Below are 12,500 nucleotides of genomic sequence, written 5' to 3'. Positions count from 1 at the left end.
ACTGGGAGAGGCTGAAGACGATGCCTGAAAGAAGATCCTCTCCCGACCCAATCCATTTATCCCCAACAAAGGACACCTAGGCCAGGTCCTCACACTGTCTTCTTAGTCAGGTCTTACCTGATCCAGGAGTGATAAGAGGCCCTTCCAATTCAAGTGCTTCATCTTCAGACTGCTCATCTAGCTTTTTCTTTTTTTTCTTCGTTGGATCTCTGGGTTTTTTTAAGAGAGACAGTTCTTCGGGGTGTCTTATATCTGTTAGGAAAATAGATTAAATTAAAAGAAATAAATTAGTGTAAGTCTATTTAATCTATTTCAAGACATAAATTTGTCATTTCTTTCTCTGTGTATATTTGAATTCTGCCAAACACTAATACCACATGGAAGAGACATATGGCATGTTTAAAAAAAAAAGAATACCCCAAACTGCTGTGGAAGAATGTTTTCCTAGCTACACAGGCCCTGGTTTCTATTCCTGGGACTTAAAAAAACCTGCAAAGCACCCCCATTTCATTATTAGCTAATAAATGCAATGACCTCAAAGTGAAGAGAGAATCCACCAGGGCACAGAAACTCATATAATCATCTTTATCTGAGAATCTGTATTACATAGTAGCACTCATTCTGTATGTTATAAGGTAACATGGTACATGAAGTAAATACAGTGATTGCCTTAATAAGCCAGTATTTCCTACGTGTAACATAATATTTTATGTTACCATGTTCCTGACTTGCAAGACTCAACATTAAGAGTTTAGTTTTCTCAGGCCAGGTGTGGTGGTGCACACCTTTAATCCCAGCATTCGGGAGGCAGGCAGATCTCTGTGAGATCAAGGCCAGCCTCATCTATATAGGGAGTTCCAGGTCAGCTGGGGCTACAGGGAGACCCTGCCTCAAAAACAACCCCCCCTCCCAAAATAGTTCTCTCCAAATTGAGCTAAAAAACTATTAATGAGACCACAGTCAAGCTTATTTTTTTGTAGAAATCAATAAACTGGTTGTAAATTTTTTGTGTCTGGTATGTGTGTGCACATGCGCATTTGCCTGTGAGTGCGTGTGTTAGCAACACTGGGTGTTTTCCTCTATGGTTCTCCATCTTATTTATTATTTTATTTTTGGATTTTTTTTTTTAGACAAGGTCTCTCAAAAAAAAGTTAATTCTAAATTAGGGGGCCAGAGAGATGGCTCAGCGATTAAGAGCACTGACTGCTCTTGCAGAAGACCCAGGATCAGTACCCAGTACTCATATCCAGCAGCTAAGAACTGCCCATAACTCCAGTTCCAGGGGATCTGCTGCTATCTTCTAAACTCTGTAAGTACTGCACACACATGGTACACAATTCATTCATGTAGGCATTCACACATACCATAAAATTAAAACGAATGAATGTTTTATAAAATGGCCTTTTTATTTTTAATGTTTTAAAAGATATTTTATTACTTTTATTTTATATGTATGAGTGTATTGTCTATATGTATGTAAGTGCACCCGTGTTGTGCAATGCATGAGGAGGTCAGGAGAGAGTGTCAGATCCCCTGGAACTGGAGTTAGAGATGGTTTTTAGCCTCCATGTGGATGCTGGGAATTGAACCCGGGTCCTCTGCAAGAGCAGCCAGTGCTCTTAACTGCTGATCCATCTTTCCAGCCCCCCTTTTATTCTTTTTTAAAAAATTAACTACTTGTGATGCAGTTTTTAATGCCCACTTAAAGTATAAATTGAGAGTTTGGGGCTTGACTTTTTTTTGAGACAGGGTCTCACTCTAGCTTTAAACCTGCCATCCTCTTGCCTCAGCCTCCCAACCTGAGTTTAAAGGATGTTTACACTTGTGAAACCACCGCAGTTAAAGATAAATTATCTCTCAAGTGTCTATTAGTACCATTAAACTGCACTCTGTCACCATAGATTTATTGGTATTCTCTGGAATTTTATTAATGGAATCATTTATTAATCATATGTTTCTTAAATTAGCTTCTTCCACTTACTGCAGTAAGATGGCAGCTTTTTAGAGTCATTCTTTTTTTTTTTGTCTCTTTGAGACAGAGTCTCCCTGTAGCCCCGGCTGTCCTGAAACTCACTATGTAGACCAGGCTGGCCTTGAACTCACAGAGATCTGCCTGCCTCTGCCTCCCGAGTGCTGGGACCACAGGTGTGCGCCACCACGCCTGGCTCTTCTTTTTATTGTATGTATCATTAAGTTGTTTCTAGTGATGAATTGATTCCCTTGTATGAATATTTCCATTGCTATGCAAATGCTACATTTTTATGTATCCATGTGGGCTGTTCCCAGTTTAGGCTTTTATGAAAAAAGTTGCTATGAATGTGCCTCATTTTCTTGGATAAATTGGGGAATGTCTTGAGTTGTGTGGTAAATGTATGTTTGACTAATAAGAAACAGACGGGCTACTTTCACACGTTTCACATTCACATTCCTGCTAGTTAGATGTGAGAGATGCAGCTCGTTCTCTGTCTCCTTACGTGTCACAGTATCAACACAGACGTGTTGCGAGTTAAGTGCTGGTCACTCTGGGGGTTCATGGTGCTGTCTCAGTATAGTTTTAGTTCCTTGATGACTAGAATGTCTATGATCCTTTCATACACTTCTGGGCTATTCTTCGGTGAAGTGCCTGTCCAGATCTTTAGTCCACTAGTCTTATCTTGAGTTGTATATATTCTTCACATATACTGAATACAAGTTTTTATCAGATACACTTGCAAATATTTTGTACCGGTATATTGCTTCTTTGTTTTCTGAAAAATACCTTTCAAAGAGCAGGTTGGTTATTTTTAAAAAATAAAAGGCAGGGCTGGAGAGATGGTATAGTGGTTAAGAACACTTGCACTAAAACATAAGCAGACAATACATTCATACACATAAAATAAAAATAATAAATAAACCTGGGCATGGTGGTGCACGCCTTTAATCCCAGCACTGGGAGGCAGAGGCAGATGGATCTCTGTGAGTTTGAGGCCAGCCTGGTCTACATAGTGAGTTCTAGGCCAGCTGGGGCTACGGGGGGATCCTGTCTCAAAAAGACAAAAAATAAGATTAAATTAAAAAAACAAAACATACAGAGAAGTAGAGAGCCCAAACATAAATTAAGGAGGAGGAGGACAGAGAGGAGGAGGATTAGGAGGAGGAATATGAAGAGGAGGAGGAAGAAGAGGAGGAAGAGGAGGAAGCAGCAGTTACAGTTTACTAAATTGCAGGACGCGGTTTTAAAAATGGCAGTCTACTAGCTTCAGGAGCTCACAAAATCCATTAGATTTGACCCACTAAAAATTCAGGAAGCTCTTTGTCTCAAGGAACCTTGAGAGCTAGAATCTACCACACTGCTGTAGGGCTGAGAGGCATAATTTAAAGAAACAGATTGCCAAATTACCTGAATTCAAACCCCAAATCCACAAATCCACTATTTATTATAATAGCTCTGTAAACTCCGGCAACTTACCCATCCTTAAGGGTCTGGATTTCCTTATCCATTGCTATTAATAATTAAGTGACAAGAACTATCTTGTCTTAGATATTATAGAAGTCTCCTTCTGTGTGTGGGGTTCATTCCACAAACCTCAGTGGATACTCTGCAGCTGCAGATGGCATCAAACTGTACAGTGATCCCAATTTCTTCTTGTACATACATACTTATAATGAAGTTTACTTCTAAATTAGATACAGTAAGAGATTAAATGGCAAGTAGTAATAAAAGAATACTTATTACAGAGACTCTAATAACAGTTATGTAAATATAGCATCATTTCCTGGGTTTGGGTCCTGGAATGCCTGAGTGAAGAAGCTAGGACCTAGGATCTAGAAGCACGCACTCTTGACTGTGGACTGATGTGACTAGCCGTTTCTCCTGTTGCCTTGACATTAGTGCTATGATGGACTGTGACCTTGAACTGTCAGATAAGATAAATCTTTTTGCCCCTAAGTTGCTTTAGTCAGAGGATTTTATCACAGCACAGAAATGAAACCAGGCCATCAGGCATGCACCAGTGTACCCAGCTTAACTTTACTTATCTGAAAAATATTTTATATTAATATGTATTTTCTTGACTAGTAGTTAGTTACTTTTCCATTGCTGTGATACAACATCATGACCAAAAGTGACTTATGGAAAAAGCTTATTTGGGCTTACCATTCTACAGGGCAAGAATCATCACGGCTGGGAGGCATGCAGGAAAAGGTGGGCATGGGGCAGGGGCAGGAAGCTGAGAGCTCCTATCTTTATCACACAGAGTTAACAGCAAGTAGGGTGAAGCTATGCACTCAAAGTTCCCCAGTATGTGCTTCCTCTAGCAAGATCAAATGTTCAAATATCTGGGGAACATTTCTCATTCAAACTACCACCATAGTGGTAGGTTTTTAGTCATATATTTCCTTTGTTCATTTTTTAAAAAAATTTTTGGTCTTTTTGAGACAGGGTCTCCCTGTAGCACCAGCTGTCCTGGAACTCACTATGTAGACCAGGCTGGACTTGAACTCACAGAGATCTGCCTGCCTCTGCCTTCCGAGTGCCAGGATCAAAGGCGTGCGCCACCACGCCCGGCTTTTGTTCATTTTTAAAAATAAGAATTCTTCAAATCAAAGTTAATTTTCACAGAAAAATTAATGAGGTGGAAATAACTACAAATCACAAGGGATTAAAAAAATCTACCAGCCCATGCTTCTAAGAAGTTTAAATAATTTTAACATGAAGTTTTCATTTACTTTTATGTTTACTGAAGTGTCAACACTAGGAACATTTGCACACATTAAGTTCTTTATATTTTACAGGCCTGTCTGTCTGTCTGTCCGTCCGTCCGTCCATCCATCCATCATCCATTATGCATGCCTCCATGTAGCTGAGATTATAGGCATCAGTCTCAATGCCCTGTTCTGACGTCACAGGAGACATCACAATATCTTATTTCAAATTACACTTCAGAGCTATAGAAACAAAAACAGCATGGTACTAGCACAAGAACAGACCGGCAGATCAATGGAATGGAATAGAAGTCTCATAAATAAACCCACACAGCTACAGTCACCTGATTTTGGACAAAAGTGCCAAAAACACACATTGGAGAAAAAGGCAACCTCTTTAACCAACGATGCTGGGAAAACTAGACATCTACATACGCAAGAATGAAACTTGAACCTTCACCTTTCACCCTGTCCAAAAATCAATTCAAAATGGATCAAAAACCTTAATATAAGACTTGAAATTCTTAAGCTGCTAGAAGAAAATACAGGGAAAACACTTCAAGATATAGTCATAAACAAAGACTTCTTAAAAATGACTCCAATGATTAGAAATTAGAAATAGCAAAATTGACAAATGGGATTACCCAAAATTAAAGATTCTGCATCGTAAAGGACAGAGAGAAAAGACAACCAAAAAAAAAAGGGAGAAAAATATGCCAAGTATACATCTGACAGGGGGTTACTATATAAAGAATGCAAACATTAACACCCTCCCCCAAATCGTCCAACTAAAATAGGCAAATGAATCCCAAAGAAATATAAAGAGCCAATTAATATTTGAAAAATCATTCAACATCCTTGGCAGTTGGAGAGACGCAAATGAAAACGCCACTGAAATTTCATCTCATCCCAGTTGGAATGGCTATCATCAAGGAAACAACTGCTGGTGAATATACACCAGCGCAGTCACTATGGAAACCTGTAAGAAGGTTCCTCCAAAAACTGAAAACAGAACCACCCTCAGATCCAGTTATACCAGTCCTGAGTATAAATACAAAGGAGTCCATTAATACATAAGCAGACCACAGAGACACCTGGACAGCTATGTTATGGTTGCACGAATCACAACAGCCAAGATTTGGGACTGGCCTAATATACACCAGCGGGTAAATAGATAAAGAAATTATGGCATCCTTTGAGAGGGAACTGACACCGATTCTAACCACTCCAACAGCTATCAAAACACCTGAAAGCAAATCCTGAATCCATCACTCCTGGAAGACAAAAGAAAAGTGAGGAGGAACCCCAGAGGTTACCCAAATTGCCAATAGGGAATCGGGCCGCAGACTGCTTTGGCTTTTTCCATGCAGAACAAGGATGGTAGGGGGAGGCAGTTGGAGTACCCCTCCAGTGGGTCTATCTAAAATTAATTACTCTTGCCTTTACTTCACCTTCACATCTCCTATTCATGATTCAAAGACTTTCTTTTCCTCGAGATAAGAGTTATGCAATTTGGGAGTCTTTTAGATAAACCCACTGAAGGGGTATTCCAACTGCTTCACCCTGTATCGCTGTTCAACATGGAAGAAGCCAGAGTGATCTGTGTCCTGATTCCCTATTGGCAATTTGGATAACCTCTTCAGAGGATGGTGTGATAAGAATAGGAGGTAGGAATTGGCTAGGCAGTTAGGGTAAAAAGGCCCCAAAGAAAAGTAGCCAGTTTCTTGGCTAAAACTCACAATGTCCTTGGGCTTCTTAGCAACCTACTCCATTCCAAAGGCCAAAAATGTAGAAAATATTTGGGAGCTTTTATCTAATTCTTAAAAGATTTTAGGGTTACCTCTTCAGAAGGGGGAATATTAGGGTAGCCAAAGTCCCATAAAAAAAATTAAAGAAGAAGAAAGAGTACATGAAGTTGGCAGAAAAATATGGGAAGAGCTGGAGGGGAGGGAGTGGGCATGGATTTGATCAAAACACCCTATATGCACGTATGAAATTCTCAGTAAGTCATTAAAAAGAAAGAAATCATGGTATATATAAACACAAGAGTTTTAGGATACTATAAAGAAGAATGAAATTTATGTCACTTTCAGGAAAATGGATAGACCTGAAATCATCATGTTAAGTACAATAAGCCAAATAAAGACAAACATTGATGTTTTCTCTCATATATAGAATCTACATATATGAATGACATATACATACTTATATATGCATGAGCATATATGAATGTATGAATGACATGGAAGTAGAAAGGAATTATGTTGGGGATCGGAAAGAGTCAAAAGAAGTGGGAGGAGGAGACAGGTGCTTTTTCTCGTAAGTGGGATCTAGATTTAGGGGGAGGAGACAAGGGTGGGGAACAGGGAAAAGGTAAAGTACAACAGTGTCACTTAGAAAAATGTCACGTGAAACCCACTAGTGCATACAACTAGTAAAATAAAATCAGTACAGCATGTTTCCCACCTAATGTCACACAACTCAAAAGTAGAATTTCTTCATTCTTATATATTCAAGATGTAAAGTTCACACACAATTACCGAAAGTTCCCCAAAGTCAGGCTTTCTTACTCACTTCCCCATGTTGATGCTGGGACTCTGACTGATTTGAGCTTGCATAGGACTTGTGCATGCTGTCACCACTGCTCTGAGTACTATGAGTAACTGACCAGCTGTCTGGAAGACTCTGCTTCCCTGTGATCATCTACCCCCTCTGGAACTTACATTCTTCCTGCCTCCTCTTCCTCAATGAGCCCTGAGCCTTGGGAGGCAGAGGTTTAAAATAGCTGTCCTATTCAGGGATAAGCCCTCTGTGGCTCTTGTTCTATGCATATTGGCTAATTGTGGGTCAGTGTGTTAATCACCATCTGCTGCACAAGGAAGCTTCTCTGGCAGGACTTAGAGTATTCATCCTGAGTGTAGAGGTAGCATTGAAGATGTGCCTCTTAAAGTTAAGCATCTCACAGATACCTATTCTCTGCATTTGACCAGTTCTGGAAGAGTCTCCATCTGTTGCAAAAAGAAGCTTCTTTGATGAGAGGTGAAATGTACATTTGTCTGTGTGTGTGAGAATGCATATTTAGAATAAAGTAAGAAATTATACGGGTCTAAGGATGAGGCAAAAGTAGATTTTTCTGCAGAATCTATGACCTCGAGTTGTGTGTGTCTGGCTATGTTTACAGTACTGCCCAAGTTCCCTCCCCTTTAGCTGACCTTAATTCCAATTAGACAGCTGTTGATTATCCCCAAGATAAAAGTACCACTACTGCACAAATAGCAATAATTTGCTGGGCTAGTCATTGTTGTTTATTAGGCTTCACAGCTGGGTAGGACCACTGATTGGTTCTCTCCCTTAGCAGCTCGGGACAGCAATTATTATTATGACTGGGCACATTCAGAATCTCAGACAGTAATTCAAGTCTACTTTTTGATCTATATTTATCTAATTAATACAAGTGAATCATGATTCTTCCCGACTACTTTTTTTTTTCTTTTTCATGTGTATGTGTGTGTGGTATGCATATTCACATGTGTGGGGGAGCATGGAGTATGTGCATGCATATGGAAGTCCTAGTTGATATTAAAATCTTCCATCACTCTTCCACCTTATTCATCAAGCAGGGTCTCTCAATCCAACCCAGAGCTCAGCCATATGGCTACTCTCATTGGCCAGCTTGCTCTGATCCCTTGCGTCTACCTTCCAAGGCTGGAATTACAGGCCAGTCACTGTGCTCATCCAGCAAGTAGGTGAGTTCTGGGGATTTGGACTTATACCCCTCTTGCTTATGTGGCAAATGCTTTAACTGTGGGGCCATGTCCCCAGCTCCGAGGCTACTTTTTAAAGAAACAAGATTAAATAGGTTGAAAGGCCTAACATGATGGTTAATCTTGAGGGTCAATTGTGGGAGACAGACTTGAGCCTAGGGTGAAAGTCTTATTGACAGCCATACATCAGGCCTGAGGCAACAGCCCAACTCCTGGAGCCACAAGGAATGCCTTGTGACATTTTGCTCCCACTGGCAGATCATGAGACTGATGCCTAGAGCTCACCACTCCCTAATCACCACCCTTGGATACCTCACCTTTAAACTACTTACTGTACTGTGCACCACCCTTGGATACCTCACCTTGAAACTACTTACTGTGCTGTGATTGGACCACTACCCCTATATAAGCTTGTGCCTTCCTGCAATAAACCAGATCTGCGTCACTGAACCTGGTCTCCTGTGTCTGAATGCAGCTCCGCTGACACAGTCTCCTCACCAGCCCTGGGGTCCGGACCAGACGACTGATCAGGGGAACTAAGAGATCAGGAGAGTGGCCATAGCCACAGGAGAGCAGCCACTTGACAACCACAATTGTCATTCCTAAAGATGTGCAGCAGCAGTGAAATTCTAGTAGGTTCTTTATGTGCTTTTTTTTGTGGGGAAGAAAGGGCCTGGGTTTATTTCTACCTTTTATATTACTAATGCTATTGTTTCACTATTTTCTCATTTATGTTTTTGTATTGTGACAAGAATATTTAACATGAGATCAACTCTTTTAACAGATGCAAGGGTAGCATTGTTATTATAGGCATAGTGTTGTATAATAGATCTCTAGAAATAATCTTGTAACTGAAACTTTGTATGTACTAAACAGCCATTTTCCACTTCTCTGTCCCCCCAGTCCAACCATCACTGTTCTACTCTCTGCTTCTCTGAGTTTAACTATGTAAGACATCTCATGGGAAAGAGATGACACAGTATTTGTCCTCCCGTGTCTTATTTTACCCAGCATAATGTTCTGAAGGTTTATCCACGTTGTCTTAGATGACAAGACTTCCTTCTTTCAAGACTTGATAGCATTCCATTCGATGTACAGACCATATTCTCTATTCATTTTTTGATAAACACATTTGTTTCACCATTGTAAATGTGAAAAATGCTTTAGTGAAGATGAGAAAAATAATCTCTTTGTGTCCTTGAGATCCCAATTTCTTACTTTTCATGTGTGTATGTGTTTGTGTGTGTGTACCTGAGAACATCATCAGGTGTCATTTCTCAGGCACCTTCTACCCTTTCCATGTGAGAAAGAATCTCTTACTAGCCTGGAGCTTGCTAAGTAGGCTAGGTTTGGTGGCCAGTGAGCCCTTCAGGAATTTACCTGTCTCTGCTTCCCAGTGCTGGGATTGCAAGCACATGCCTCCATATATAGCTGTTTTTTTAATTAAAAGAAGCATTTCATTACAACAGCATTAACCTATTCAATAACATTTTTCTGAAATAGGGTACATCTCTTTAAAAATTGTCTTTCAAAATTGGCTGTACATTTCTAGGTTTACAGATGAATTATTACTCTTATATAATCTTTTACTCATTATAAGCTCTATAAGACATAAAATTAAATGAGGTTCCAACGTTTAAAAAAGATCTCCACTTCGTTGTCAAAACACAGTTTCATATAGAAAAATTCATTTCAAGCCTATTGATATTTACACGTTTTTACATGCATTTCTAATCTCTACATACATGACTATTACTGGTCACAGTCGCCCACCTTCTGAGCTCCTCGGCATCTGAGCATGAATACAAACTTGTCAAGTTTGATCAGGGGAACTAAGAGAGCAGGAGAGTGGCCATAGCCGGAGGAGAGCAAATTGACGACCACAGTCAATTTGATTGAATTGAGGGCACCTATATATTAGTAAAACACAGCTCAGGTTATATATGTGAGGGCATTTCCAGAGGGTTAACTAAGGAGGAAGTATCTGCCCTGAAGGTGGAGAGCACCATTTCATAGCCCAGGGGCCTGGGTGGAATAAGAGGGAGCAAGCAAGAAAGTCCATTCGAACTGGCATGTTGTGAGGGGCTCTGAAGCTGTTGTCAAAATAAATCTTTCCAGCCTTTAAACTGTTTCTCTCAAGTATATGTCACAATGACTAAACTCTGGCACACATAATCACTTATGAATTGCACTTTCAATTCTCAGTGTAACCCTTGGCTTTAAGTGCCATTACTGCTATTTTGGGAGAAAAAGGAGTTAAGGAGATTCCACGTTCTGTTCCATGCTTCAGTATTAAGTTGGGGCAGGGTTGTGATCATCTCTTTCTCTCCCCAATTGTCCTCCTAAACACATGGTGGAAAATCGCAAGTACTGAAATTGAAGGCTCTACAATGAGTCACAAGTGCAATGTGACCATGCCTCCATTCCAGCGCTCCAGTCACTGTCCAGCTGTGAGAGGAAAGCAAGCACGTATCATTTGAAAGTCTTCTCAAATGTTTTGGAACATCCCCTGCTCTTGAGAATCACCACACTACATGATTCATATATTGAGATTTTGTTCCTAGGTCATTTCCTGTCCAGCTCACAAATCAGCTATGAATGGAACTAAAACAATGAATAGTGTTACTTTCAGTCAATCATAAGTAGATGAAGCAGTTCAAAAGAGCCTGCTCAATGTCAGGATATTAATATTTTAGAGAGAGGCTGATGAGCCTCCTACTAGGTATTTGGAGTGCCTCATCACTGAATTGTGACTGTACAGCCATTGATTACTAGATATTTGGAAAGGCCTCCAGGGTAGAGAAACTCTAGAGATAGCCCTTGAGAGTCCTACCACTGGTTATATGCTACAGCAACAATGTAGTCTGTTGTAAAGGTTCCTAAGCAACTGATCTGAGGGAGATAATCTTGGGTTATCTATGTGGATCCAATATAATCACATTCCTTATAAACAAGAGAGAAGAGGTAGGGGAGAGATGAGACAGAGTTCAGGTAAATCTGAAGAGAACTTGCTGGTACTGAGTTTGAAGATGAAGGAAGGGGGGCTAGGAGCTCAGGAGATCTCCAGAAACCAAGGCTGGGAAAATCTTACTCCCACAACCACATGGAATCGAACTCTATCATGAAGAAATCACTCCCGGAGCTTCAAGGAAGGAACAAAGTCTTTGGCATGGTAACTCCATCCTTATCAAGGCTCTAAGCAGAGGACCCAGGTAAGCCAGGCTTCTGTGTTGACTTTCAGCCTACAATCACTGAGAGATGACAAATTTGTGTTGTTTTCAGTTACCAAATTTACAATACTTCCTTATAGGAGGAATGGAAAGCTTACAGCTTCTAATATGAACGTCAGAGATCAAATACAAAGAAAAATGCTGGTGGTATAGCTCAGTAGTAGAGCTCTTGCTTAGTATGCAAAAAAACAACAAACAATATGCTAGGAACAAAAGAAAGCATCTTTAACTAAAATGCTAAGAAGGAAAAGATAAGGACATCTAGGAGAAAGGAAGAGGATATTATAAAGAAGCAGAGTGGGGGTTCCAAGCAGGGTGGGGGTTCCAAGACTTCACTTCTGTTGGAGCATGTTACAAGTCCATGAATCTTAAATTCATTGATGAATACCTAGGAACAAACACCCAGGGAAAACATCCAATGGATATAGTCAATTATCTTCACATAGATGGAACTCTTCCCAAGCTATGTGACCCCTGAGGAACAGATCCTCAAACGGCCTTAAGAGTAAAAATAAATTGGTTTATCTGGGCCTTAAACACCCAAAAGGAAAGTATAACCAAAGATTAAAGGGGCCAATATAATTCATTAAGAGTCCATGTGCATAGCTAAAGGCCACATAACAAGCAACAATGCTAGATAGGAGATACCTTCTTTTGAGTTGTTGGCCAGGGTGGCCAAAGGGACTCCCACATAGTAACCCAGCATAGAACTGGGAAAATGAACAGCAGACCGCAATCTTATCCAAAGGAATATTGACAACTGATTACCACTAAATGAGGAACAGCTGACCTTCCTAAAACAAAGACCTCTAGATAAGCTGAC

General features: G+C 40.2%; 1 protein-coding gene across 1 annotated transcript in view; it reads right to left on the bottom strand.

The window, feature by feature from the left end:
* The window catches only part of Fermt2 (fermitin family member 2), a gene marked incomplete at its 5' end in the record, with an annotated part of 85,992 nt that overhangs the window by 27,197 nt on the left and 46,295 nt on the right, over positions 1-12,500 (bottom strand). Inside the window, 1 exon segment of the mRNA XM_029566666.1 lies at positions 118-252. Within this exon segment, the coding sequence (XP_029422526.1) occupies positions 118-252 (135 nt within the window).

The sequence above is a fragment of the Nannospalax galili genome, unplaced genomic scaffold, assembly GCF_000622305.1.
Source record: "Nannospalax galili isolate Female #2095 unplaced genomic scaffold, S.galili_v1.0 scaffold336, whole genome shotgun sequence".
Taxonomy (NCBI): Eukaryota; Metazoa; Chordata; class Mammalia; order Rodentia; family Spalacidae; genus Nannospalax; species Nannospalax galili.
This window is presented reverse-complemented; position numbering and strand designations above follow the sequence as displayed.